The sequence below is a fragment of the Pan paniscus genome, chromosome 5 (assembly GCF_029289425.2).
Source record: "Pan paniscus chromosome 5, NHGRI_mPanPan1-v2.0_pri, whole genome shotgun sequence".
Lineage (NCBI taxonomy): Eukaryota > Metazoa > Chordata > Mammalia > Primates > Hominidae > Pan > Pan paniscus.
Window position 1 is genome coordinate 41,888,251 of NC_073254.2, and position 27,810 is coordinate 41,916,060.

Sequence of the window (27,810 nt, forward strand, 5' to 3'; positions counted from 1 at the left end):
ATGGGGCGCGGGGGATTGAAATAAGTGAGCGCCCTAGTGTCCTGCCTGCGGATGATCATGAATCTGTTGGGCTGCGAATGGTTTAAAAAGGCAAAACAATCTAGGGGATGGATTTAAAGCTTCCTAGAGCATCATAATTTATCCCTTGTTTTACTGCTCAAATTGAGATGACTTCTGCTAAGAACAGTTCAGAGGAACAAAAACCATAGAGAAGTTACGGGTACTGGAAGCAAACCCACAATTTTTTGGGCGCTAGAACCACACTCAAGCCCAACTAAGCTACCAATCATTCCACTGACTTGTCTTTGCTTCGAAAACATTAACTTCATCAACATTCTTCTCGTAGATAATCTTAGACCGGAAAGAAGTCCCTTCCCACCTTCCACCGCTGCCTCAATAAAAAGAATAATCTATTTTCGATTAAAACAAACAAACTTGGTTTTAAATCTTACTCATGGAGTAGACAAAGGATGCAGACGTTTTCAAACCTGCAGCTTCTGACTGCGGAATCCACGGAAATTTCTGACCCTCCTGAAGGACATCATGTCTATGCTCACCAGGGGTCTGACCCACTGAACTTCAGGCAGCAGGCACCACTGCCCACAATAAAAAGATTCACTTTCATGCCTGAAGGGATAATCTGGCAGCCTCTGGTCCTCTCTATTCAATGATTTTTCCTGGCGTATTTCAGTTCTCACTTTTCCAGCGTGTTCATGTTCGAAATTAGAGACTTTCTACCTGTTTGGTTCAGGTTTCTGGAGTCTAAGAAATTACATGAACAAATGGTATAGCCACTTTGGAAAACAGTTCAGTTCAATTTCTTTAAAAGTTAAATTTGATTTTAATATATGCTCTGGTAATTCCACATCTAGGTATCTACCCAAGAGAAATGAAAATGTATCTCAACAAAAAGACTAGTACACAAATGTTCATAGTGGCATTAGCCATAATAGCAAAAAGAGGAAATAAACCAAATGCACATTAACCAATTAATAGATAGCTCAAACATAGTATATCCATAAAACAGAATATTATTCAGCCATAAAAGGAAATGAAATGCTGATACCTGCTATAACATGGATGAACCTCAAAAACATTATGCTAAGTGGAAGAAGCCAGACATAAAAAAGCATGTATTGTAGAATTCCTTTTATACGGAATGTTCAAAAAAGGAAAATAAATATATAGAGAAAATAGATTAATGGTTGTCTATGGCTAGGGATAGAAATGGGAATTCACTGCAAATAGGCATGAAGAGACTTTTTGGGGGTTACTGAAAATGTTCTAAAACTGGATTCTGCTAATAGTTAAACAAATCTGTAAATCTACTTAAAAAATTAAAATTTACACTTAAAAACAGGTGAGTATTATGGTATGTAAATTATACCTAACAAAAGTGATTTAAAAAAAAAAAAGAGTTCAAGAGTCTTCTACAGTGGCTGTTTCCTTTTACATTTCCAATGCTTGTATTGCCTATCTTTATCAGAGCCATTTTTGTCAGTATGAAGGATTATCTCATAGTTTTAATTTGCATTTTAGTGGCCGGGTGCAGTGGCTCACGCCTGTAATCGCAGCACTTTGGGAGGCCGAGGTGGGTGGATCTCTTGAGGTCAGGAGATCGAGACCAGCCTGGCCAACATGGTGAAACCCCATCTCTACTAAAAATACAAAATAGCCGGGCATGGTGGTGTGCACCTGTAATTCCAGCTGCTTGGGAGGCTGAGGCAGGAGAATCACTTGAACCCAGGAGGCAGAGGTTTTAGTGAGCCAAGATCATGCCACTGCATTCCAGCCTGGGCGACAGAGCAAGACTCTATCTCCAAAAATAAATAAATAAATAAATAATAATTGCATTTTAGTAACGACTAATGATGTTGAGCATCTTGTCATGTGCTTATTGGCCATTGGTGTATTTTCTTTGGAGAAATCCCTGTTCAAACCCTTTTTCCATTTCCAATTGTGCTATTTGTCTTATTATTGAGTTGGGATAAACATCCCTGTCTTTCCAGTCTAGCAATTAAAACAACTAAGTAAATTCGTATTTATCGAAAAATAAATTTAGAAATTTATTAATACATTTTTTAAAATATAGGTTCTTACTGTGTTGCCCAATATGGAGTGCAGTGGCTATTCACAGGCTCGATCACAGTGTACTGCAGCTTTGAACTCCCAGCCCTCTCGTCCCAGCCTCCCAAGTAGCTGAGAATACAGGCATGCACCACCACACCCAACTTTAAATTTACTTATGTATTAAGGTTTTAAAAGACCCTTACGGCAACATATCAGTCTTTTTTTTTTTTTTTTTTTTTTGAGATGGAGTCTAGCTCTGTTGCCCAGGCTAGAGTGCAGTGGCATGATCTCGGCTCACTGCAAGCTCCACCTCCCGGGTTCAAGCGATCCTCCTGCCTCAGCCTCCTGAGTAGCTGGGATTACAGGCGCCTCCCCACCATGCCCAGCTAATTTTTGTAATTGTACTAGAGACAGGGTTTCACCATGTTGGCCAGGCTGGTCTCGAACTCATGACCTTGTGATCCAGCTGCCTCGGCCTCCCAAAGTGCTGGGATTACGAGCGTGAGCAACTGCGCCCGGCCATATATCAATCTTTAAATAAAAGCCAAAGCCCTTTCTATGGCTTGCCAGCAGGGTTGAATCTCTGATTACTTCTCTCTTCTTATCTAATTCAAATGCCTTCATTGACTTTCCAGCCCACTAACTGTTGATGTTCCTTGGTGGTGCCAAGCAGGTTTGTGACTCAGAGTCTTTGCACCTGCTCTTTCTTGGGCCAGAAACCCTCTGACTCCAGATAACCTCATGCTCCCCCCAGCTCCTCATTCTTACCTCAAGTATTTTTTTCCCTGCCTTCCTCCCTCCCCACTCACTCCCTTGCCTCAACTCTTAGGTCACATTCTTAGGGAATTCTTTCCTGAGCAGAAAACTAATTCATTAATTAATCAATTTATCCATATAGCCTTTTGCTCATTGCATATTCATTGAGAACCTATCAAGTGCCTTGAAGTAGTTTGGGTGTTATGGGTACACCAGTGAACAAAACAGACAAAATTGCTTCCCACAATAAGCTTACTTCCTGGGGAATGGTTTGGGAGAGAAATGCAATAAAATGTCATCACTATCAGGGAGTGACAACAGAAGGATCAGGGGACAGGGTCTCAGGTGTTGTGCCATTTATAAGGGTGGTCAGGTAAAACCCATTTGGTAAGATAAAATATATGAATGGGGAACTAACTATAGGAAGTGATAAAATAAGACTTGCAGATATTTGGAGGAAAAGCATCCTAATGAGAGCAAAAATTCTAAGGAAGGAGTGAGTCTTGTGAAATATGAAATAGCCCAATGCAGTTGGAGCAGTGAACCCAGGAGGGGTAGGAGATGAAATCATGACAGTATATACAACAGGGGGCCAGGTCATACAGAGTTTTAAAAACTGTTTTCAAAACTTTAGATTTACTTTGAGTAAGATGGGGCATCAGGGAAGTGTTCTAAACCAGGGAGTGAATGATTGTGAATGATTGGGCTAATATTTAATTCTGTCTCTCTGTCTGCTGAGTGTAGAATAAATTATGAGGCAGAAACAGGGAGACCAGCTAAAAGCCTTCCATGATATCCGAAGTCAGAGATGATGGTGGCTTAGCAGTGGTAGCACTGAAGGTAGTGAGAAGTCATCAGATTCTGGATATATTTTTTAAATTTATGGGAATAATTTTTAAATGTACAATATTTCTCACAGTGATAAGTCCCATGAAAAAGAATTAGGAATAAAGTTTGAAAAGGAATAGAAGAGGGCCATAGGTTTGGCAATTTTTAAAAAGCTGACCATGGAAGACCTTTCTGAATGAATGACCTTTGAATAAAGATCCAATTGAAGTGAGGGAGCAAACCACGTGGGTATATGGGGAAATCACAATCCATAGGGTGGGAAAAACAAGAATAAGAACCCTAAGGCAGAAGCAAGCCTGGCATGTTCAAAGAACTGTAAGGAGTCTATGGACAGTGTGAGATTGTGGGTCAGAGAAGCTCGGGACAGTGAAGCAGAGCAGAAAGTGAGGGGGCTGGAAAATAGACAAGGTGAGATTGGGGGACAAAGAGATGAGTATGGAGAGAAAGACTGAAAAAGAGATGGGGGACTGAGAAAAAAGAGACGGAAAGACTGAGTGTGGGAACAACTGAGGGGTACTGAAGATATGCTGAGGGGCAGAAAGAAAAGACTGAGAATGAGTGGGCAACTGGGGTTCCAGAGGAGGTGCTGAGGTGGGGAGAGACAGAGGTTGAAGGACAATAAGGCATGCAAAGGAGGAATCTGAGATAAAGAGAAGGTAGACCGAAGAGCAGAGAGGAGGAGACTGAGACAGCGAGGGCTACTGAGAGCTGAGGGAAGAACAGACTGAGAGGCCCAGAGAGAAGAAACTGGGAGTTCCGATGCTGCATCAGCAGCCTCTGTGTACAGACTCTGGCGTCCCTGCCCCGCTTTAGCAGTTCCTACAGACGCTTGACCTGCCAGGAAAGGAAAGAAACCTGAGCCTCTGCTGAAAGGTGATGGATTTAAGGCCCGGCTGCTGAGGATAAGATAAAGATCCTCCTGGGGGAGAACAGAGTCCCAAACACCATGGCCGTCTGGCTTGCCCAGTGGCTGGGCCCTCTGCTCTTGGTTTCCCTCTGGGGACTCTCGGCTCCAGGTAAGAGGAGGCTGAGGGTCAAGCAGGGCATCCTAAGGGGGCCAGCCTGACTTCCTTCCCTCCATGTCCCACAGCCTCCCTTCTTAGGCGCCTGGGTGAGCACATTCAGCAGTTTCAGGAGAGCTCTGCCCAGGGCCTGGGCCTGAGCCTGGGGCCAGGTGCTGCAGCCCTCCCAAAAGTGGGGTGGCTGGAGCAACTGCTGGACCCCTTCAACGTGTCCGACAGACGATCCTTCCTACAGGTGAGGCCGGGAGACGGGGAGTCCACTGCCCATCCTGCCCTCTCCTCAGTCTCCCTCATCTCTTCCTCAGTCTGCACTTTTTTCTCTCTCCACACCTCAGTTCTCCCCATCCCTCTGCTTGAATCTCATGTTATGCTTGCTGTCAGTATCCCTTTTCCTGCCCTTTGTAGATTTGGCCTTACTCTCTCCTCTCCTCGGGGTCCCACTCGTTTTGTCCCTCAGATCTTGCCCTTCACCATTTCTTTCTCTCTGTCATTCACATTCACTGCTCCTCCCTACCCCCTTGTCCCTGTCCAGACTGGACACAAAACCTACCACCAGGTCTCAGTAGGTAGCAGAAATTTGAACCAGCTTTGGAATCAGACCTAGCTCACAACAGGCACTCAAAGATATCTATCGAAAGAAGGAACAAATTCGCCATTTTTCAGTGCTTCCTCTGTATTTAGTCTCCAAATATCATCCCACTTGGATCTTATTCCTAAATCCATCTGCATTTATTTCTTATTTTACAATTATTACCTCAAGAAATAGCAAGTTCCTTCAATGTGAGAGCCACTCCCTCAGTTCTGGGGATATAAGAGTGAAAAACCAGGTCAAAAATTTGCTTGTGTATATTTTGCATTCTAGATGAGGAGATGAACAGGGGAAAAGTGAGCAAGTAAATAAACAAGCTCATTTCAGACACTGTTAAGTACATAAGGAAAGATCCACTAGGAAGAGAGACTGGAACAAATGAGGAATTGAGAATAAGTCAGGACTCTCACAGTGCCATTTCTTCTTCCCCATCCCACCTCTCAGCGTTACTGGGTGAATGACCAACATTGGGTTGGCCAGGATGGACCCATATTCCTGCTTCTGGGGGGTGAGGGCAGCCTTGGGCCTGGCTCAGTGATGAGAGGTAAGAGGCAATGTTGGGGGAAAGGAGTTGGGATGCTGGTGGGGACCAGGAAGGGGAGCTGCATATTGCAATGCTGTGAGACCTGAGGAGTGCAAGGGCTTAAACTCAACTTGCATCTCACCCCCCACCACCCCCCACCCATACACTCTTCACAGGCCATCCCGCAGCCTTGGCCCCAGCCTGGGGCGCCCTGGTGATAAGCCTGGAACACAGATTTTATGGCCTGAGTATACCTGCTGGAGGCCTGGAAATGGCCCAGCTCCGCTTCTTGTCCAGCCGCCTTGCGTGAGTGGAGGAAGGGAAAGTGTTTATGATCAAAGGACAGGAATGTCTGTGCTTTGGCATGTCTGCATCTGTGTCTCTCTCCTCCACTGTCTGAAGTCAACCTCTGAGTCTCTGGTTCCCTCTGTTTTCTTCTGTCTTTCATAGGGTCTTGTTTTTTCTCTTTCCATTTCTGGGTCTCTGACTCTCCCTATCTGTCTTTCTCTTATCCTGTGTTCTTTCTATTTCTGTGTCTCTGTCTGAAGTAAGCCACTGTATCACTGTGCAGACCACCAGCATTCCTTACCTGGATTACGGCCACAGCATTCTCACCATTTTCCCTGCTCTGCCCTTGACTTCCGGGTGGAAATCAGAGTAATTCTGTTAGAGCATAAACCAGGTCATGATCCTCCCTGGCTTAAGTCCCTCAGACGTCTTCTGTATTGCTTCAGAAGTAAAGCAATTTTGACTGTATTTGACTTCAGAGTAAAGTCAAAGCTTTTACAGTCGCCATGGAGTCCAATGGGTTTTGGCCTCTAGTTAACTCTGACCTATACTCTCTCACTTTCACTGGGCTCCAGCTACATTGAAGTCCTCACTGTCCTCCAGACTTACACGCACATTCCTGCCTTGAGCCTTTGAACTCATCCCTCTGCATGGCGTGGCCTTCCCCTAGATGTTTTTATGCCTCTCACCCCAGCCTCCTTCAGTGCATCTCACTCCTATTAATGACCCCCACCATTTTTCCAACTTTACTTCACCTGCTTTTTGTTTCTTTCATCTGCTTTATTCTTACAGAACTTAGCTTTTTCTTTCCTCATTGGTATCTCTGTCTGTGTCTGTAACAGTCTGTTTGCCTGTCTCATTTTCTCCGTCTCTGTATCCACATCTGTGCCTCTTTGTCTCCATCTCTGTCTCTCTGCATCTTAATCTTTTCTACAAGCGAAACGGTTTTCTAACTGCAACAGGATGGTACCAACTGCAAGCCATTCAGAAAGGTTAGGGAAGAAAGAAAGCCCTTGGGAGGAGAAAGAGGATGTTAGACATATCCAAACTTCACTCTCCATTTCTCTTTGTGTCTGTTCGCTCTCCCAATACCTTGCAACTCATCAGGTTAGGACCCCTCCTTCTCCTCTTAGTAACCCTCCTTGAGTGCCCTCAACCCTTCCCTACATTTGTCAGGTTTTCATCTAAACTGACTTGGAAATTTTTCCTCTCTTACCTAAAACGAGAAGGGAAAGAGGGTGGTGGCTTTCTAGAAAGTGGACGAGGACAGGGTCTCCCTTGGCCTAGGCACACATGTTCTGGGAAGTGTATGTGGCTTGGAGAACACTTGGAAACACGTCATGAGAAAACGGCCCTGGTTTCTGGCCAGATTCACCCATTCATGTCTCTGGATCCGGGTTTCCCCCAGAATGGGGAAATCTTCAGGGATTCCCAGCGATGAGGACCGACCGAGTCCCCCCTTTGATCCTAGGCTGGCTGATGTGGTCTCTGCCCACCTGGCACTTTCCCGCCTCTTTAACATCTCCTCCTCCAGCCCCTGGATCTGCTTCGGAGGCTCCTATGCCGGCTCCTTGGCCGCCTGGGCCCGGCTGAAGGTCCTGCGACTCCTCCGGGTGGGCTGGGGGGAGGGAACTCGGACTCCAGGGCCCCAGTCTCAGATAATAGGAATACCCTCCCACCACGCCCCTACCTTCCTCCCGCCCCCAAAGAATTTTGCACAAGCTGTCCTCACAAGAGCCCAAGATTACACAGCGAGTAAGTGACACAGAGGCAGAAAGATATGCGATTCTAACCCCTCAGCCCGCAGGCTGACGGCGTCTCCTCCCTTAGTTCCCCCATCTCATTTTCGCGTCGGTCGCCTCCTCCGCCCCGGTGCGGGCCGTGCTGGATTTCTCCGAGTATAATGACGTAAGGATGGCGGGCAGCAGGTGCGGGACGGGGAGGGGTCCCAGCGGGCGGAGTCCCTTGACACTTCCGGATACCTTCCTCTGCGGTCCGCCCACAGGTGGTATCCCGAAGCCTAATGAGCACCGCGATCGGCGGGTCCCTGGAGGTAGGAGGTGGGGCCTAGTCCGAGGGGGACTGGGAGGGAAAAGAGGCCTCGGATGCCAGGGAAGAGGAGGCCAGAGAAGGGCGAAACCTGCAACGTGGCGGGGTCTAAGGAAGGTCGGAGCTCGGGGGAATACGCAGGTTTTGGAAGAAGGCGGGAGCTGACGAAGAGGCGGGGCACCGGGAAAAGAGGCGCTCCCCAGAGAGGGCGGGGTTTGGGCAGGGACAATCCTATCCGGAGGTGAGGCTCAAGGTGGGGCGGGGCCACAATGGAGGACGGGGCCTGCAGGGACGACCCGAGAAGGAGGGCTGCGAGGCAGGGGCTTGGGGGCGGGGGCCTGGGGGCGGGGGCCTGGGCCAAGAGCTAGGTCTGCACCCTCTGAGTCCCGCTAGGGGAAAGTGGGGAACCCAAGGAGGACGCAGGTCCTGGGTAGGGAAAGCCGAGGCCCAGCCTAAGTCTTGGCGGACATCGCCTCTTGCTTCCCACAGTGCCGGGCGGCGGTGTCCGTCGCCTTCGCTGAAGTGGAGCGGCGGCTGCGCTCGGGTGGGGCGGCTCAAGCAGCGTTGCAGACGGAGCTGAGCGCTTGCGGACCCCTGGGCCGCGCTGAAAACCAGGCGGAGCTGTTGGGGGCGCTGCAGGCACTGGTGGGAGGTGTAGTGCAGTATGATGGGCAGACGGGAGCGCCGCTAAGCGTGCGACAGCTCTGCGGACTTCTCCTCGGGGGCGGGGGCAACCGCAGCCACTCCACGCCCTACTGCGGGCTTCGTCGGGCGGTGCAGGTGAGCACTCCCTGGCACAGCTGGGAGGAGTTAGCGGACAAAGATTCCTGCCCCACTTCCGTTGTGTGATCTTGGGCAAGCGAGAACCTTCTCTGAAACTTCGTTTTCTCATCTGTAAAATGGGGATAACACTTCACAGGGCCGATGGGAAGATGAAATGAGGCGGGTCATGTAGAGCAATCAGCTGGGAGCCTGGCACACAGTGTGCGAATGTTAGAGACTGCGATTATTACCTATTTTGCCTATCTTGTCCTGTTCTCTTTTGGGGGGCCTGCAGGAGTGCCTGGCACATGGCAAATTCTCACTTAGTATTTTTAGAATGAATGAAAAAATGTTATCTCTGGGGATAGGGTTCTCCTAGGTACCTGGGACTGCAGCCTCTAAATCCACAACTGCAATCCAGCTGTCGCTTTTCCAGCACTGTCTGGACCAAGTGCTGTATAAAGTGCTTCACATATATTATTTCATTAAGTTCTCAAGAGATAGGCACTATTATTATCGCCACTTACAGAAAAGGAAACTGAAGTCTGAAAGATTATCACTTGCCCAAGCTCTCACAGGTAATAAGGTCTCAGTCTTCTAGTGCCTTGATCTCTAACTCACAAGGACCCAGGCATCCACCCCCTCTGACCACTGACTCCCAGGAGAACTCAGGAACTCACCCTTCTATTTCTGACTTTTGACCTCTGGGGACATAGGCCTCTGCACCCTGGCTTGCTGGGAAGAGAGGAGGAATTTATGTCTTATGTATGTACATTGTTCCCTAGATTGTCTTGCACAGCCTGGGCCAGAAGTGTTTAAGCTTTTCCCGAGCAGAGACAGTGGCACAGCTGAGGAGCACAGAACCTCAACTGTCTGGTGTGGGTGACCGGCAGTGGTTGTATCAGACATGTACCGAGTTCGGCTTCTGTAAGTGACTAGCCTAACCCTAACTTTGTCCCCTCAAACAACCTTTTTACTATGCCCAGAGAAGTCATCTTACAGGTGGTCTGGACTCATTTCGATCCAGCTCTCAGGCACTGTGTAACCTGCAGATGTTGGGCTGGAGAAGGTGGAAGCCATACTAGTGTGCACATGTGCTTGGCCCTCACATGCCTCCTCACGCACACACTGAGGTCTCCACTTGAGTGATCTTCCCTTCAGCCTGTTCTTTCTCTGTGTCCCCATTCCAGGGATGGCCCCCTTTCCCCATCCACCAGACTAGAAACTTGAGCCTTGTTTTAGTTGCTTCCTTCCCATTTTCTAGCTAGCCTGTCAATTACTGAGTCCTCCTCACTCTGCATGGACAACTCTGTAGTCCATCCCTTGTGCTTTCTATGCCTACCTCTGCTGTCCTGCTGGGAACCTCCATTCTTTCTTGCCTGGATCCCTTCCCAGCCGCTTCTCTGGTCTCATGGTTTTCACTTCCTCTGTACAATCCAACTTTTTCATAGCATCCACAGAGATCCTTGTAAATATAACCTTGTCCCTCCTGTACTCAAAACCACAGCTCCTCAAAGACCCCAGGGTAGTGTTGCCAGATACAATACAGGATGCCCAGTTAAATTTGAATTTCAGATATACAACAGATTTTTTTTAGTATAAGCATGTCCCAAATACTACATATGGTAAATTAAATGTTCAAATTCCAGCTCCATTTTCTACTCGTAATCTTGGGCAAACTTGGGCAAGTGACTTACTTCTCTATGCCTGTTTCCACATCTATAAAGTGGGAATACAAGCAGTATTTCTCTCATAGGGTTGTTTCAAGGACTAGAGGTAATATTTGTAGCATTCTAAGAATAATGCAGGTCTACAGTAAGTATTCCATAAACCTCTTGCTATTGTTATTATTATAAGGCTTTACATATTTTAACCCTCTTAATACATTAGTCTTCCTAACATCTTAGGAACTTTGTACATGCTGTTCACTTTGCTTGGATTATTCATCTTCAAGTCTCAATAGGGTGGCCTCCCTCAGGAAGCCATGATCCCTCAAGATAAGTCAGCCTTGCCACCTCCGACTTCGATAGCTCTGTGTTCTCCTTAGCATTTTACACAGCCTGTCATAATACATTTTTTATTGCCTGTCTTCCCCTCTGGACTGAGTCCTGTGACAGCAGAGCCTGGAGCTGTCTTGGTTGCCACCATGTGCCCAACATTGTACAACATTTATCTGAGCACCTGGTAGGTGGTCAACAAATAGGGAGGGAAGGGATGAATTAATCTGATGTTACAGAAGTTATCTTTACCCTGAAAGCACAGTGAGCTATGGGTTTTAAGCAGGGGAGACATAATACAATTTGAGCTCCGAGCATTCCAGACCTTTGCACGTGCTATTTCCTCTATTTACTATGCCTTCCTTCTCTATCTTTGTTTGGCTCAGTTCTACTAATCTCTCAAGGTCTTATCCTTTGCAGGATGCTTTCCGTGAGCCCATCATGTTTCCTCTGGGATCCCTGCCTTGTGGCCTTTTTCCATCACAGCCCTAATCACTGTGGGCTATCACTGTCAGGGGACTGTGTGAGTCTGTCTGCCAGGACTGTAAACTCCTCGAAGGGAGTATTAGAAATGTTCTGGTCATCACTGAGGAAAGCTTTGAAAATGATTATTGAAGGAGAGTGGTGGGCTGCCTGTATACCCACACTTACAGGTATCTCCCTACACAGATGTCACCTGTGAGAATCCCAGATGTCCTTTCTCCCAGCTCCCAGCACTGCCCTCCCAGCTAGACCTATGTGAGCAGGTGTTTGGGCTCTCAGCCTTGTCAGTAGCCCAGGCTGTGGCTCAGACGAACTCCTACTACGGTGGCCAGACCCCTGGGGCTAACAAAGTGCTGTTTGTTAATGGTGAGCATGCTATCAAAACCTGGCTGCTAAGCCTCCACCTAGCCCCAGCTCAACATAGCCTCATCCTCTCCCAGCACCCATCTACCTAGCCCCATCCTATCCTTTCTTTCCAGGGGACACAGACCCCTGGCATGTGCTAAGTGTAACACAGGCTTTAGGATCCTCAGAATCAACTCTTCTTATCCGCACTGGCTCCCACTGCTTGGACATGGCACCTGAGAGGCCCTCAGACTCCCCCAGCCTCCGCCTAGGGCGCCAGGTAAGAGAAAAAAGGCTCTGAATCATTTGCATTCTCATTTGAATAATCACTTGCATGTTCCCTTCTTCTGCTGGTGCTGAAATCTGACTTTCAAATTCTTCCCACCTCCCCACAGAACATCTTCCAGCAGCTACAGACCTGGCTCAAGCTGGCAAAGGAGAGCCAGATTAAGGGTGAAGTCTGAATCTCATACCCTTTCCACTCCCTGCATGGTCACCTCAGTCCTGGACATACTTGTTCACTGAACAAAAGAAAGCAGCTTGTTTTGAAAGAAGAAACTCCCAGGAATTGGAATTCAGCACCTGTTCCGCACGTAATTGGCATGTGTCTGCAAACATCCTTATTCCCAACTTAAAGTGCTTTATTGCAGAGAGTTATGGAAATATAAGTGGATGATTATTCTCATTGTAAATATTGGTATTTTGAATGTTAAATGTCAAACAAATGTGACTTATGCTGGTGCCCTCGCCCTGCTGATCAGATTCTGGTTCAAATTCTGCCACTCCAGCTCCTGGGTTAGGGGCTTTGCTGTAAGTTTCTTTTTCTGGACTTTAGATCCTGAACCTGTCCTTGCTTCTCAGTTTCTCTCACTGTACCCCTTTCCCTCAGTCTCTTCCTCTCTCTTTCCCCTGTCACTATTTGTCTTTCTAATCTCCTTCTGTTTCTCTGAATATCTTCATTTCTATCTCTGTGTTTCTGTCTGTTTCTCTGTTTATCTTTCTGTCCTTCAATCTGTTTTTGTTTCTGGCTCTCCGTCAGTGTCTTTGTCTCTCCTCTCTCTCTTGCTCTGCCCTGGCTATTTCCACTGCTCTATTTCTGACTCTCATTTTTGGTCTCTGTGTCTCCTAGTCACTTTCTTTCTCATTCTGTCTCTGTCTCTATTTCTGTCTCTCCTCTGCTGTGTCCTCAATCTCTCTGTCTCCCTGAGGCTCTATTTCTGTCTCTCCTCTGCTGTGTCCTCAATCTCTCTGTCTCCCTGAGGCTGTATTTCTGTCTCTGATGCTCTTCTTCTGTGTCTCTATTTCTCTTCCTGTCACTTAATCTTTTCCTTCTCTATCTCTCTTATTTAGCCTTCCTTCCACACCCTTCACTCACCATCTTTTCCCACAATCAAATATCACTCCCTGGTACTTCCAGCTTCCAACTCTAGGGATTCATGATTCTGGTGGAGATTCCTTCTTCCAGGGCCTGGGAGGATAGGGCTAATCCCAAGGGTGCCTGCTTAGGCTATGTTAGCTGTGACAAGAACCTGCCATAGATTTGCACTGTTCTTTCCTAAAGATCAATTATTTTCAGCAATAAATACTTCTCAGCTTTTTGTATGTCTTTGTATGCACAGAGATGGTAGTTTTAGAGTTTTATCCAGTTTCATATTTCCTTGTGGGTAAGAGGCAACCTCCTCATGCTGTCATACCAGAGTCAATCTCCACTACACATTAGTTCTGCCTGTTCTTGATCTTTATATAAATGGAAACTTGCAGTATGTATTATATGTTTTTGTGTCTAGAAGTTTGAAATCAAGGTGTCAGCAGAGCCATTCTCTTTCTCACAGCTCTAGGGGAGAATCCTTCCTTTCCTTCTAATCCTTCCTTGACCAAAAATGAGAGTCAAAAATAGAGCAGTGGAAATAGCCAGGGCAGAGCAAGAGAGAGAGGAGAGACAAAGACACTGACGGAGAGCCAGAAACGAAAACACAGATTGAAGGACAGAAAGATAAACAGAGAAACAGACAAAAACACAGAGATAGAAATGAAGATGTTGAGAGAAACAGAAGGAGATTAGAAAGACAAATAGAAAATGCTTCTGTGCTTCTTCTGGCTTCTGGTGTTCGCCAGCATTCCTGTGTTCCTTGGCCTGTAGATGCATTACTCCAGTCACATGGCCATTTTCCCTGTGTGCCTTCACATCACCTTCCTTCTGCATGTGCCTATCCATGTGTCCAAATTTCCGCTTTTATGAGGACACCAGTTATCTTGGGCTAGGCCCAGCCTGTTGATCTGATTTTAAGTTGGTTACCTCTGTGAATACCCTGATTCCAAATATGATCACAGATTGAGGTACTGGGGATAAGGAGTTCAATATATCTTTTTTGGGGAGAAGGTGGGACACAGTTCAACCCATACCACCACCAACAAGATAAGAAGTGAAGGCTATTTATTCAGAACTTGCTATACCAAGAGAATCCACCATCATCACTTGTGTTTGGCAGAGACTCACAACAGGCAGAGGAGTGGGAAAGCACTATAGTGGAAAAAAGAGAAGGTTCTAGGTATGCCTTAACTGGAAGCTGTGGCATGGGGAAGCTGTGGGCAGGCTAACTAGAAGAGGGGCATCATATGTGATTGGTTGGGAGTACATGTATGGCTTTCCCTCATTGGTCCTAAGTTGAAAGCAAGAACAAAAATTAAGGAATTGTGAGTTATTATATTTAGTAAGTGCTGGCCATTTGGAGCCAATCGGTACAGGGGTATTATTGCTTGTCTTCCTCTACTGTTTGCTACAGATAGCAGCTTGACTTCCTGGACTGGTTACTGTAATAGTAGGTTGGCTTTCTGGGCTGGTTACTGCAGGTTGTAGGTCAGAAGTCTACTTTTACTTTTAGTTTGGCCATTATCCATTTGTATATTCAATTCTCAACCTTTGTCTGTTGGATCTCATGTGGCTTGGGGATTGCTCTCTAAGTTCAGGGAGTTTACAAGTCTACTGTGCATTCAGCCAGAGACAGTAACCTTTCTGGTCTTTTCTGAGCAAGCCCACCCTTATGCATGTATTCAGTCTTCCAGACCGCCAGAGATGAGTGGGTGGTCTCGATGACTGTGCACATGCACAAGGGTAGGGTGCCCTTCAGCCATCCCTAGATGTCATTTTTAAATTTCTGGTTGATTTCTAAATTAAATATATTAACTTGCATGCTTCTGTTAGTATCCTTGAGCTGTCAGCTTTCCCTGATTACTCTTCACTGTGACCTCTATTTTCAGCATTGCCCTTAGGCCAGATTTTTCCATGTTCTACTCCAAATAAAGTCAACCCCTTCACGCAGGGGCCCCAAGCAGCCAGTCGTCAAGGTTTGCCATACCTACTAGGGCAGAACCTCTTTAACACAGAGTTGGAGCTTTAGGGAAGTGGGAATAGAAGCCACCAGTCCTTCCTGTCCTCAGGGCCTACTCTGGCCCTCTTGGAGTGGAACTGCCTTGCCAAGGAGTAGGAGTGGGGCTCACAGGAGCAATGAGAGTTACTGGTCCTCACAGACTACCCTTCATGTCTAGAGTGAGACTTCTACAACATGTTGGGAAGGGGAGAGATGGGTGCAACCCCTGGCTTAAGTGCCGCAGACTTCCATGGTCTCTACCAATACTCACTAAGTGATTTTCAATATTTTGTAGAAATTTGGTCAGTTTCCAGAGACTTTAAATGGAAATCTTACCTGTACCTGGGATAAGTGAGTTACCGTACTTGTAGAATGTGGGAAGTTACTTTTAAGAGAGAGTCTGGAGTATTTTTAAGTAAACAGCACAGTTAAAACAAGAAGATCTCGGCCGGGCATGGTAGCTCATGCCTGTAATCCCAGCACTTTGGGAGGCCAAGGTGGGTGGATCACCTGAGGTCAGGAGTTCAAGACCAGCCTGGCCAACATGGTGAAACCCCATCTCTACTACAGGTAGAAAATTAGCCAGGTGTAGTGCCCAGCGCTGTAATACCAGCTACTTGGGAGGCCGAGGCAGGAGAATTGCTTGAACTCGGGAGGTGGAGGTTGCAGTGAGCTGAGACCATGCCACTGCACTCCAGCCTGGGCGACAAGAGCAAAATTCCTTCTCAAAAAAAAAAAAAAATGCAAAACTAGACTCTTATAGCTTGCAGACGAGAACGATGAAATCTCAGATGATTGAGCATCTCACAGAAACAAAGGCAATAAAACTCATATTTAAACCTACTCATCTAAATTTATGTTCAAAGCTTTTATTTCACTACTAGGGCTGTAATGTGGCCTGGAACACATGGCATGTATGTGTGTGCATATGTGTGTGTGTTGGCCAAAGAGGTTGGAGGAAGTTTTTGATACAAGGTCAAGCACTCTCAAAAATTAAAATTCCTAACTAATGCTGTAGTTATGGGTCTTCTGCCAACCAAATTCAAGACTATCATTTTTCCTTAGGAAAACCTGCCTGGTGGTACATGCCTTTGTTAACATCAAATTCGTTAAAATTAAAATTACACACAAACACACACACACACACACACTCGCGTCCCTCCTGAATTAAACATTTTTCTGCAGCCACTGGGAATCAACTCCAACCATCCCCAGGAGCAGTTTTGTTTTTGTTTTTTGAGACGGAGTCTCACTCTATCACCCAGGCTGGAGTGCAGTAGTGGATCTTGGGTCACTGCAACCTCTGCCGCCTGGGTTCAAGCAATTCTGCCTCAGCCTCCCGAGTAACTGGGATTACAGGGGCCTGCCACCATGCCCAGGTAATTTTTGTATTTTTTAGTAGAGACGAGGTTTCACCTTGTTGGCCAGGCTGGTCTTGAACTCCTGGACCTCGTAATCCACCCACCTGGCCTCCCAAAGTGCTAGGATTACAGGCGTGAGCCACCGTGCCCGGCCCGGGGGCAGTTTTAAACATTATCTCCATAGCCAGAGTAAAAGGGCAGGCTGCTCTGCACCTGGCAGGGCCAAGGTGTCTCCTGCCTCCCTCCTCTGAATTTGCCCAACTTGAGCCTCAATGCCTACACCTTTTCCCAAATCTTGATGTTTCTCTTAAGGGAAATGCCCCTGACTCTGGATGCGCCCTGGCCTCGAGTTCCTCCTGGCATTGATTTGGGGGTCTTGGTCGTGCCCGGAGACGGGGAGAACTCAGAGTTCTGGAGACAGGCCGTCTCCACCTGCGGGATTACCTGAGGTCAGGAGTTCAGGACCAGCCTGGCCAACATGGTGAAACCCCGTCTCTACTAAAAAATACAAAAATTAGCTGGGTGTGGTGGCGGGCGCCTGTAATCCCAGCTACTCCGGAGACTGAGACAGGAGAATTGCTTGAACCCAGGAGGCGGAGGTTCAGTGAGCGAGGTCGCGCCATTGCACTCCAGCCTGGGCGACAAGAGCAAAATTCCGTCTCAATAAATAAATAAATAAATAAATACAAAAAACAAAAACAAAAATAAAACCCATCCGCCCAGGACCATTCAGGGTCGCGGTGACCGGAGAACCACCCCGAGTCCAGGCGGCGAGAGGCTGCAAATTCCCTGGTTCCGAGGCCTCAGGGAAGAGCCCACCTGCCGGGCAAGCGTCTCCAAGAGTGAAAAGGAATCCGCACCCCGCGCGAGGGAGCCGGGTCCTGTGAACTCTGCGGTGGCTTCGTGGTTGCTTCCCTGATCCATTCGCTGCAGTCTCAGAGTTGGAGCAGCTTGGCGTTTACTCCCGGGCCTTTCCCGGATGGGAGAAGGAAGCCTGCGCGGGAACTTGAATTTTTTCGAGTCAGAATCAGCAAGTTGTTGTTTGAGACCAAGTGAGCCACCGCACCCAGCCAAGAATCGGCTGTTTAAGAAAGACTAGGTTTCCACGTAAGAAGCAGGGTTCTCTGGGCCAAATGTTGACCTTTTCTCTTTTCTTTTTTCTATCTTCTTGATGAAGAGAATGCAATAGGAAGAATGTGAAGATTTTTAAAAATTGTTTTTGGTTGTTTCACGTTTGGGGATTTTTTTTCCCTGCAAGGAAAAAAAGAGTTAAAGAGAACAGAGAAAAAAATCATTTTGTTATCCTTTGCATATAGCGAAGGGGCCACAATTCTTGTCCCGCCGGCCGGTTAGCTCGGTTGCTTAGAGTGTTGTGTTAATTACTCTAAAGGTCGTGGGTTTGATCCTCTTACCGGCCACATGAGGAGAATTAGTTCTTTACCACTTTTGTTGATCACATCTCCTGTGAATTCTGCTTCCAGTTTCTCCGAAAGTAAGCTCTATATCGCCACTACTGAACTGGAAACACAGTCTTTCAAAAGAAGAAATGTGGGCGAGGGCGGTGGCTCACGCCCGTAATCCCAGCCCTTTGGGAGACCGAGGTGGGCGGATCACTTCAGTTCAGGAGTTCGAGACCAGCCTAGCTAACATGGTAAAATCCCCGTCTCTACTAGAAATACAAAAATTAGCCGGGCGTGGTTGCGAGCGCCTGTAATCCTAGCTACTCGGGAGGCTGAGACAGGAGAATCGCTTGAACCCGCGGTGGGGAGTGGGGGGGGGGGCGGCGCGCAGAGGTTGCAGAAAGCCAACATCGTGCCACTGCACTCCAGCCTAGCTGATAAGAGCGGAAAAAAAAAAAAAAAAAGAAGAGGTAACATGTGAGAGCTAAGATGGAGGCCTTCATTTTTGTTTTTAAGTAAAATTGAGTAAGGTAAGGCGTGTGTGCTAAGGGAAGGGGAACTAGCGTTAAACAATTTCCAGTTTTGTTTTAGACAAAACTTTTTGAAACATTGTTTCACATTAAACTTGTGAAAGACAAAAAAAAGATTCTATTTGCTGTGGCTGGTTAGCTCAACTGGTTAGAATTCGGTCATAGATTCCCGTTTGTCCCTGCCTAGGAACACTTTGTGGTCTCGCAAGTCCTCTCCAAGATTTAACAACGTCCCCAATAAATCTGTAGCATCCGATGGCTGTTCCCTCACAATTTAGGTATTTGCTTTTATTTCCATCTTCATACATAGAAAATTGGCCTATGTGAATTGTCTCCATCTGAGAAGAAATTGTAAAGCCATCTGCACTTCCAATCACTTCCACACTTGGGTTTTCACCGGATCACATGAAATAGGATTTTAAAATGACATATGTGAACAATTTTCATTAACATCAACACACTAGGAAAAAAAAAAAAAAGAAACCAAAAACTTCATTTTAAACTGAGACGACATGTAAAAGACATTATTTTGTAAACGTCTAATTAAAGTTTAATCTTGGGGTAAGAAATACGGTGGGCACAGTGGCTCACGCCTCTAATCCCAGCACTTTGGGAAGCCGAGACAAGTGGATCACTTGAGGTCAGGAGTTCGAGATCAGCCTGGCCAACATGGCGAAACCCCGCCTCTACTAAAGATATAAAAATTAGCTGGGTGTGGTGGCACACACCTGTAGTCCCAGCTACGCGGGAGGCTGGGGCACGAGAATCGCTTGAACCTGGGAGGCGGAGGTTGCAGTGAACCGAGATCACGACACTGCACTTCAGCCTGGGCGACAGAGCGAGATTCTGTCTCAAAAAGTAAAGAAAAGAAATATATTCACATTGCAAAGTTAAAAAGCATAAAAAGATACAGTAAAAAGTCTCTTCTTATATCTCATCCACCCAGAAATCATTTCCAATGTCCATAGGTAAACTCTGTGCATAGTTGCTTATGTATCCTTTCCAATATTTATACAAATTCTTGTTTTCTCTCTTGTTTTCTATTTATTTATTTATTTAGACAGAGTCTGGCTCTGTGGCCCAGACTGGTGTGCAGTGGCACCGTCTCGGCTCACTGCAACCTCTGCCTCCTAGGTTCAAGCGATTCTTGTGCCTCAGCCTCCCGAGTAGCTGGGACTACAGGTATCTGCCACCATGTCTAGCTAATTTTTTGTATTTTTAGTAGAGACAGGGTTTCACCATGTTGGCCAAGCTCGTCTTGAACTCCTGGCCTCAAGTGATCCACACACCTTGGCCTCCCAAAATGCTGGGATTACAGGCGTTGAGTTACTGTGACCGTCTCTTTTTATAAAAGAACACATCGTGTTGCAATTTGCCTTCATCACTTCACAATGTAACTTGGAATCACTATTTTATCAGTATTTAAAAATCTAGCTAATAACACTTTACAGTTGGCAAAATCAGAGCTCATTTTCAAAAGAGTTGGCATATTAAGCAGAAGTTGAACCTGAAATGTTCTGTTTGCATCATTGAAGGAGGGAATGCATACAAGAAGGAGACTTTGAGAAACTTGAAAGTCGGAGAGATGATGACAGCTATAGTTTTCTGCTACAAAGGAGGACAACGCATTTTCTGCCTAACAGCATAAAATAGTACATGAATATGTATTAATTTAGCAAATATTTACTGATTTCTCCACTCTTTAGAATGCAATAATTAGTTGTTATTCTATGTCTGGTAGTTGCTGATGAGATATTGTTATGTGGAAAAAACAGAATCCAAAACAGTTTTGCAAGATTATGATTTTTAGTTTAAAAAAAACTGTATTATGGGATGATTTATATATGATAACGTGTACAATTTGATGTTTTGGCATATTTATACATACATGTAACAACTACCACAATCAAAGTAGAGAACATTTCCATGATCCTAAAAAGTTCCCTTGTGGCCTGTGATAGTGAAACTTGTGAATATGTTATCTTTCACAGCAAAAGGAACTTTGCAGCTGTGATTAAATTAAGGATTATGAAATGAGGTGATTACCCTCAATTACCTGGATTGGGCATTGTAATCACAAGGATCCTTTTAAGAGGGATCATTGTCAGAGAAGGAGATGTGACAGTGGAAGCAAAAGTTGGAATGATGAGGCCAGGCGCGGTGGCTCACGCCTATAATCCCAGCACTTTGGGAGGCCGAGGTGGGCAGATTGCCTGAGCTCAGGAGTTTGAGACCAGCACCACCAACATGGTGAAACCTCATCTCTACTAAAAATACAAAAATTAGCCAGTAATCCTGACTAAATGCTCCTGTAATCCTCGCTACTCAGGAGGCTGAGGCAGGAGAATTGCTTGAACCCGGGAGGCGGAGGTCGCAATGAGCAGAGATCGTGCCACTGCACTCCAGCTTGGGCGACAGAGTGAGACTCCGTCTTAAAAAAAGAAAAAAAGTTGGAGTGCTGCAGGGCGATGAGCCAAGTAATGCCAGCAGCCTCTTCTAGCTGGCGAAGGCAAGGAAACAGATTCTTCTCTAGAGCTTACAGAAGGAAGATAGCCCTGCTGACTCACTCTAGACCCCTGACATCCAGAGCTGTGAGATAATAAATTTGTGTTGTTTTAAGCTATTAAGTTTGTGGTAATTTTTCACAGCAGTAATAGGAAACTAATGCATGCCCTTTCCCAGTCAGTCACACTCCGACCACACAATTTCCAGTCAACTATAGGCCCTTTCCATCATGATGGTTTTGCCTTTTCTGGAATTTAATCTAAATGGAATTATATGCTATGTACTCTAGTTCATGGTTTTTGCTCAGAACATTTTTGAGATTCATTCATGTTGTTGCACATATCAGTAATTTATTCCATTTATTAGCACTTTATTGGTAAAATGTATTCTATTTGTACAGACATGCCACAATTTGTTTTTCCATTCATGTGTGGGTGAACATTTTTATTATTTTCACATTCTAGCTATTATAAATAGGGCTGCTGTGCAAATTTGTGTAACAAGTCTTTGTGTAGACATATATAAGCCAGAGTTCTTCAGAAACAGAAAACCAATAGTGTGTGTGTGTGTGTGTGTGTGTGTGCATGTGTGTGTGTAGACAGTGATTTTAAGGAATGGACTTACATGATTGTAGAGTCTGGCCAGTTCAGATTCTGCACGGTATGCCAGCAGGCTGGAGACCCAGGAAAAAGTTAATGTGGCAGCTAAAACTCAAAGGCTGTCTGCTGGCAAAAGTCCCTCTTCCTAGGGAGAGAAGTTAGTCTTTTTTCTCTTAAGTATTTTTCAACTGGTAGGAAGCAATCTGCTTTACTCAAAGTGTACTGAATTAAATGTTAATCTCATCCAGAAGTACCTTCACATCAACGTCTAAACTAGTGTTCGATCAAATATCTGAATACTATGAGCTAGCCATGTTGACACGAAAAATTAACCATTGCATATGTTTTCACTTCTTTTCCAGGAAATACCTAGGAATGGAATTGCTGGTCATTTAGTAAGTGGGTGTTTAATTTTATAAGAAGCTACCAGTGTTTTCCAAAGTGGTGGTGCACTTTACATTCCAAAAAGCATTATATGAGAGTTCCAGTTGTACAACCTCCTCAGCATTTGTTGTTGTCAGACTTAATGTTTATGCAAAGATATCCTATGACATCTTTGCCTATTTCATAATCATGATTTTCTCCTATATTTCCTTCTCAGAGATTTATAAATTAGCACTTTTGTTTAGGCCTATGATCTATTTTCAGTTAATTTTTTTATGTATTCTAAAATAAGGATCAAAGTTAATTTTTTTCCATATGGGTATCTCCTTGTTTCTGCACCATTTTTGAAAAGACTATCCTTTCCTCATAAAGTACATAGGCACTTATGTTGAAAGTAAATTTATTATACATGTACATCTATTTTTGGAGTCCCTATTTTATTCCATTAATCTATATGACTTTCCTAATTATACTTTAATTTGCAGGCCAGTTAGGATGGCTATTATCAAAAAACAGAAAATAAATTGGTAAGGATTTATTGGTAAGGAACTTTGTGTATTGCTGGTGGAAATGAAAAGCAGAGCAGCCACTGTGGAAAACAGTAAGATTCCTCAAAATTTTCTTTTCTTTTTTTTTTTTTTTTTTTTTTTTTTTGACAGAGTCTTGCTCTGTCCCCCAGGCTGGAGTGCAAGGCGCGATCTCAGCTCACCGCAACCTCCGCCTCCTGAGTTGAAGCAATTCTCCTGCCTCAGCCTCCTGAGTAGCTGGGACTACAGGCGCACGCCGCCATACCTGGCTAATTTTTTTTGTATTTTAGTAGAGACCAGGTTTCACTGTGTTGCCCAGGCTGGTCGCAAACTCCTGAGCCCAGGCAATCTGTCCACCTTGGCCTCCCAAAGTGCTGGGATTACAGGCATGAGCCACTGCACCCTGCCAATCCTCAAACTATTAAATGTAGAATTACCATATATGATCCAGCAATTCAATTTTTGCATATATATCCAAAAGAAATTAAAACACGGGCTCAGATTCATAGCAGTGTTATTCACAATAGCCAAATATCCATCAACAGATTAATGGATAAACAAAATGTGGTATACACACAATGGAACATTATTCAGCCTTGAAAGGAAATTCTGGCTGGGCACAGTGGCTCATGCCTATAATCCCAGCATTGTGGGAGGCCCAGGTGGGTGGATCACCTGAGGTCAGGAGTTCAAGACCAGCCTCACCAACATGGTGAAACCCCGTCTCTACTAAAAATACAAAATTAGCGGGGTGTGGTGGCTCATGCCTGTAATCCCAGCCGGAGGCTGAAGCAGGAGAATCACTTGGACCCGGGAGGCGGAGGTTGCAGTGAGCCAAGATAACACCATTGCATTGCATTGCACTCCAGCCTGGGCAACAAGAGCAAAACTCAGTCTCAAGAAAAAAAAAAAAAGGAAATTCTGACACATGCTAAAACATGGATGAACCTTGAAGACATTATGCTAAGTGAAATAAACCAATCACAAAAAGATGAATATTTTATATTCTATTTATATAACGTACCAAAGTAGTACAATTTGTAGAGAGATAAAGTGGAATGGTGGTTTCCAGGGGACTAGAAAGAGGCAAGGATGTGGAGTTAGTGTTTAATAAGTACAGTTTCACTTGGAAAAGATGGAAAAGTTCTGGAGACAAATGGTGATAATGGTTGCACAACAATGTAAATGTACTTAATGCCACAGAACTGAGCACTTAAAAATGGCTAAGACGGTAAATTTTATGTTATGGTTGCTTACATAATAAAATAATTACACACCAGAGACCTATGACATATGTATTAGCCACATTTTTAAAAATGATAAAACTGTAACACCTTATTAGAGACTGACTCAGGTACCTACAGCAAGTAATAGGTGGAGTTGTCAGTAGCCTCTCAAACTCAGGTGTTTGATGGTTCCTGGCTAACACCCAAGGGTTACCTCTGCATTTATAACACATCATCACTTTAGTTATGGATAGAAAAATGCTTAAAGCTGTCTCCATATGTCTCTCATTTTCTACCCTCTCTTTTTGCACTGCACTTGGCCTGTGGTCTGGGTGTGAGGTCCACATTCCTTCTGAGAACTCATAGACCAGCACTCTGAGCTCTTCCAACCCCCTTCTCCTATATTTCAGCCTCCAGGCTCAAATCCTCATTTACTGATATTTATTTATTTATTTATTTATTTATTTATTTATTTATTTATTTTTGGAGACAGAGTCTTGCTCTATTCCCCAGGCTGGAGTGCAGTGGCCCAATCTCGGCTCACCGCAACCTCTGCCTCCTGGGTTCAAGCGATTCTCATACCTCAGCCCCCTGAGTAGCTGGGATTACAGGCGCCCACCACCACACCCGGCTATCTTTTGTATTTTTAGTAGGGACGGGGTTTCTCCATGTTGGCCAGTCTGGTCTCGAACTCCTGACCTCAAGGTGATCCGCCCGCATCGGCCTCCCAAAGTGCTGGGATTACAGGCATCAGCCACCGCACCCGGCCGCTGATCTTTCTTTAATCATTCTTTTAAAAATGATGGATATCTTAATGGTTTCCTTCTTTTCTTTTCTTTCCTCCTTTCTTTGGTTTTATTTTATTTTATTTTATTATTTTATATTTTGAGACAGGATCTCTGTCACCCAGGCTGAAATGGTTTCTTATAGGAAATAATCTTTGGAGCCTCTCTGAACCCACTCCACTACCATACAGAGATAATTTTATTAAGTTTGGATTATATCCTTTCAACCCTTATCTACATCTATGTGAAATTATCTACATATTTGTAATTATATTTTTGCATAAATAAAGCCCAATAGACATGATGTTATGTGTTCCTTAAACTTAATATGTCTTGGACACATTTCAAACACACTTATACCTAAAGGTCTGCCTTATCTTAGCTATTTGATTCTATAGCGTAGCATAATTTATTTAACTAGACCTCATTTGTTGGGCATTCAGGTGGTTCCTACTTTCTCTCTCTCATAAAGAAGTTTCACATCGCCTCCCGCTCCTCCTGTTGTGTGACCGCTACGCGCGCCGCTGCCGTGCTCTCCCGGCTCCAAGCGCAGACCAAGAGGTCCGCTGCCAGCAAGGCTGCTCTCCGCGTGCCGCAAAAGGATCTCAGAGTAAAGACGATCTTAAATTCGATATGTGAAGTTGATTTCCATGGAAACCTCGTCATCCTCTCCTGACAATTGTGACAGCTTTGCTTCTGATAATTTTGCAAACACGAGGCTTCAGTCAGTCCAGGAAGGCTGCGGGACCAGCAGCCAGTGCAGACCTCTGGACCTCTCAGGCAGGCGATGAAGTTTCCAGGGCGAAACACCAGGGGAGCAGCCAATAAAAAAGCAGAGTACCCCAAACCCTCAAGGAATTCTATGACTGGTTCCAATTCCGATTCAGAAGATGAAAGTGCCATGAATTTGTTTTGTTTTGTTTTGTTTTGTTTGAGGAAAGGGCTTGAAATATAAAGCAAAACAAAGCAATGCTTGTAAAACGCATGTCAGTATTAGAAGCTTCTCTGGTTTGTTCCCTGGAAGACATTCCCCGCCAGGCCCCAACTCACAATCAAGGAGACCCCAAGGTAAACATTCCTGGATGTTGCTTCAAGGAGACATTCTGAATGGAGAGAGCTCGGCCTCTTAGAAGTCAAGGTCAGGATCCTCGGGTCCCTTGGCGCTCTACCTACGGAAGAGAAGGAAGAAAAGACAGAGGCTAAGTACATGTTGGTGAGAAAGAGTAAGATTGTGGACGGCTACATGAACGAAGTTGAGATGCTCAGAAATCGTCCCTCTAGATCACCCATGATCCTTCCGCATGTAATTCGCCCACCGGAAGAAATTACAGAGGAAGGTTTGGAGAACATCTGCAGCAACTCTCAAGAGAAGATATATAACCGTTCGCTGGGTTCTATTTGTCATCAATGCCGCCAGAAAACTATTGTTATCAAACAAACTGCAGAAACCCAGACTGTTGGGGCTTTCAAGGCCTGTTTTGCGGCCCCGACCTTAGAAACCCTTGTGGTGAAGAGGTCAGGAATGCTCTGCTGGATGCGAACTGACATTGTCCGCCTTGTCGACGCCGTGCAACTGCAGTTTCCGCTCGCAGCGAGATAGACTGTGGGGAACTGGGGTCCTTGAATATTTAGCCAAATACAATGGCTTTGGGAATGTGCATGCTTACTTGAAAAGTCTGAAACAGGAATTTGAAATGCAAGCATAATATTGGAAAATTCACTGCCTGTCTTCCACTTCTCAAATCTCTCTTGCTGAAGTTTTCAATTTTGTCATTGCTTGAAACCTGAATTAAAAATCTTGGTGATCAGTCTGTTTTATAAGAAACTTCCATCAAGAAGCAAAACAAGAACAAAAACAAAAACAAAAAAAAACCTTCCATCAAGAATCTTGAAAATCAGCCTGTTTATAAGAAGCTCCAATCAAGATAAATCTCAGTAGAGACATGTGTTTCTGGAGCATCACTAAACGAATATTGCTGGCTATACTTTCCCCTCCTACAGTTTTCTCCTCTGCTCCCCACAACCTCCAATTCATAGTACCCCTTTCTGTTTCCAATGGTCCTCTCCCCCTGCTTAGTTTCTGAAGTCTTTTTAAATGACAATTTTATGAAAGCATATTTGATTTAGTTGCAGTTGAAATAGCCCTGCAGTCCACTCATGAAACCTAAGCACTTAAAAACACAGTAGTAGTATTAATTAACTATGTCTATTGAATTTCAGAGAACAGCCCTCTAACTTGTTTATGCAAAAACAATGGGTATGTGGGTTGGGAGCCATGGCTCATGCCTGTAATCCGGGCACTTGGGAGGCAGAGGCAGGCAGATCACCTCAGGTCAGGAGTTCAAGACCAGCCTGGCCAACATGGTGAAACCCAGGCTCTAATAAAAACATAAAAATTAGCTGGGCCTGGTGGTGGGTGACTGTAATCCCAGCTACTCAGGAGGCTGATGCAGGAGAAACGCTTGAAACTAGGAGGTGGTGTTTGCAGTGAGCAGAGATGGTGCCATTGCACTTCAGCCTGGGTGACAAGAGGGAAACTCCATCTCAAAAAGAAAGAAAAAACAAAAAACCAATGGATATGATTTAGTGTTTATACTAGTTGATATTTTTAACAGAATCGAGGCACAAAAGTCTTAAAACCATGTGGGAAACTTAGGTAATTGTTGCAGAGTGTAGCATATTACTTCAGATGCCTCTCATGAATATATTCCATGTATTGTGCTTATGATACAAGTTGTCACATATGAGTCCTAGTTGCTGCTAATTTCTTCTGCCTTAAAGTTAAGTGTAGCATCTCCCTTACAGAATCATGATCCAAAGGTTTGTGGGTAGTGTTATGCTTACAATATAGATATATATAGATATATATGTCTATCATATTTATAGCCTATGTATGACTATATATAAGACATATATCATATATGAGATATATATGATATATGATATATATCATATATGAGATATATATGATATATGATATATATCATATATGAGATATATATGATATATATCATATATGAGATATATATGATATATATCATATATGAGATATATATGATATATATCATATATGAGATATATATGATATATATCATATATGAGATATATATGATATATATCATATATGAGATATATATGATATATATCATATATGAGATATATATGATATATATCATATATGAGATATATATGATATATATCATATATGAGATATATATGATATATATCATATATGAGATATATATGATATATATCATATATAGCCTATGTAGACTATCATATATATAGTCTATATATGATAGACATATATGTCTATCATATATGTCATATAAAGTACTACCATTGTAATTTCCCAGGATATCTTTCGATGTCTTTCCTATACCATATAGGAA

General features: G+C 44.5%; 1 protein-coding gene and 1 pseudogene across 1 annotated transcript; both read left to right on the forward strand.

Moving 5' to 3' along the window:
• The first annotated feature begins 4,621 nt into the window (after window positions 1-4,621).
• Window positions 4,622-13,331, forward strand: PRSS16 (serine protease 16). The gene is made up of 12 exons (XM_003810935.4): window positions 4,622-4,691; window positions 4,766-4,932; window positions 5,731-5,830; window positions 5,986-6,115; window positions 7,569-7,692; window positions 7,928-8,005; window positions 8,103-8,150; window positions 8,636-8,926; window positions 9,694-9,835; window positions 11,575-11,754; window positions 11,868-12,013; window positions 12,129-13,331. Exons 1-12 carry the CDS (start codon window positions 4,622-4,624, stop codon window positions 12,195-12,197), a joined length of 1,545 nt encoding a protein of 514 aa, XP_003810983.1. The 3' UTR covers window positions 12,198-13,331.
• An 8,485-nt stretch (window positions 13,332-21,816) lies between these two features.
• LOC100993320 (cell division cycle-associated protein 7-like) lies at window positions 21,817-27,126 on the forward strand (annotated as a pseudogene).
• Window positions 27,127-27,810: the final 684 nt, after the last annotated feature.

What these genes read in the sequence shown, in the direction of transcription:
- PRSS16 (XM_003810935.4), top strand. Translation starts at nt 4,622, where the DNA reads ATGGCCGTCTGGCTTGCCCAGTGGCTGGGCCCTCTGCTCTTGGTTTCC. An exon ending in ATTTCTCCGAGTATAATGAC is followed by an intron (nt 8,006 to 8,102) that starts GTAAGGATGGCG and finishes GTCCGCCCACAG; the next exon opens with GTGGTATCCCGAAGCCTAAT. An exon ending in CGATCGGCGGGTCCCTGGAG is followed by an intron (nt 8,151 to 8,635) that starts GTAGGAGGTGGG and finishes TGCTTCCCACAG; the next exon opens with TGCCGGGCGGCGGTGTCCGT.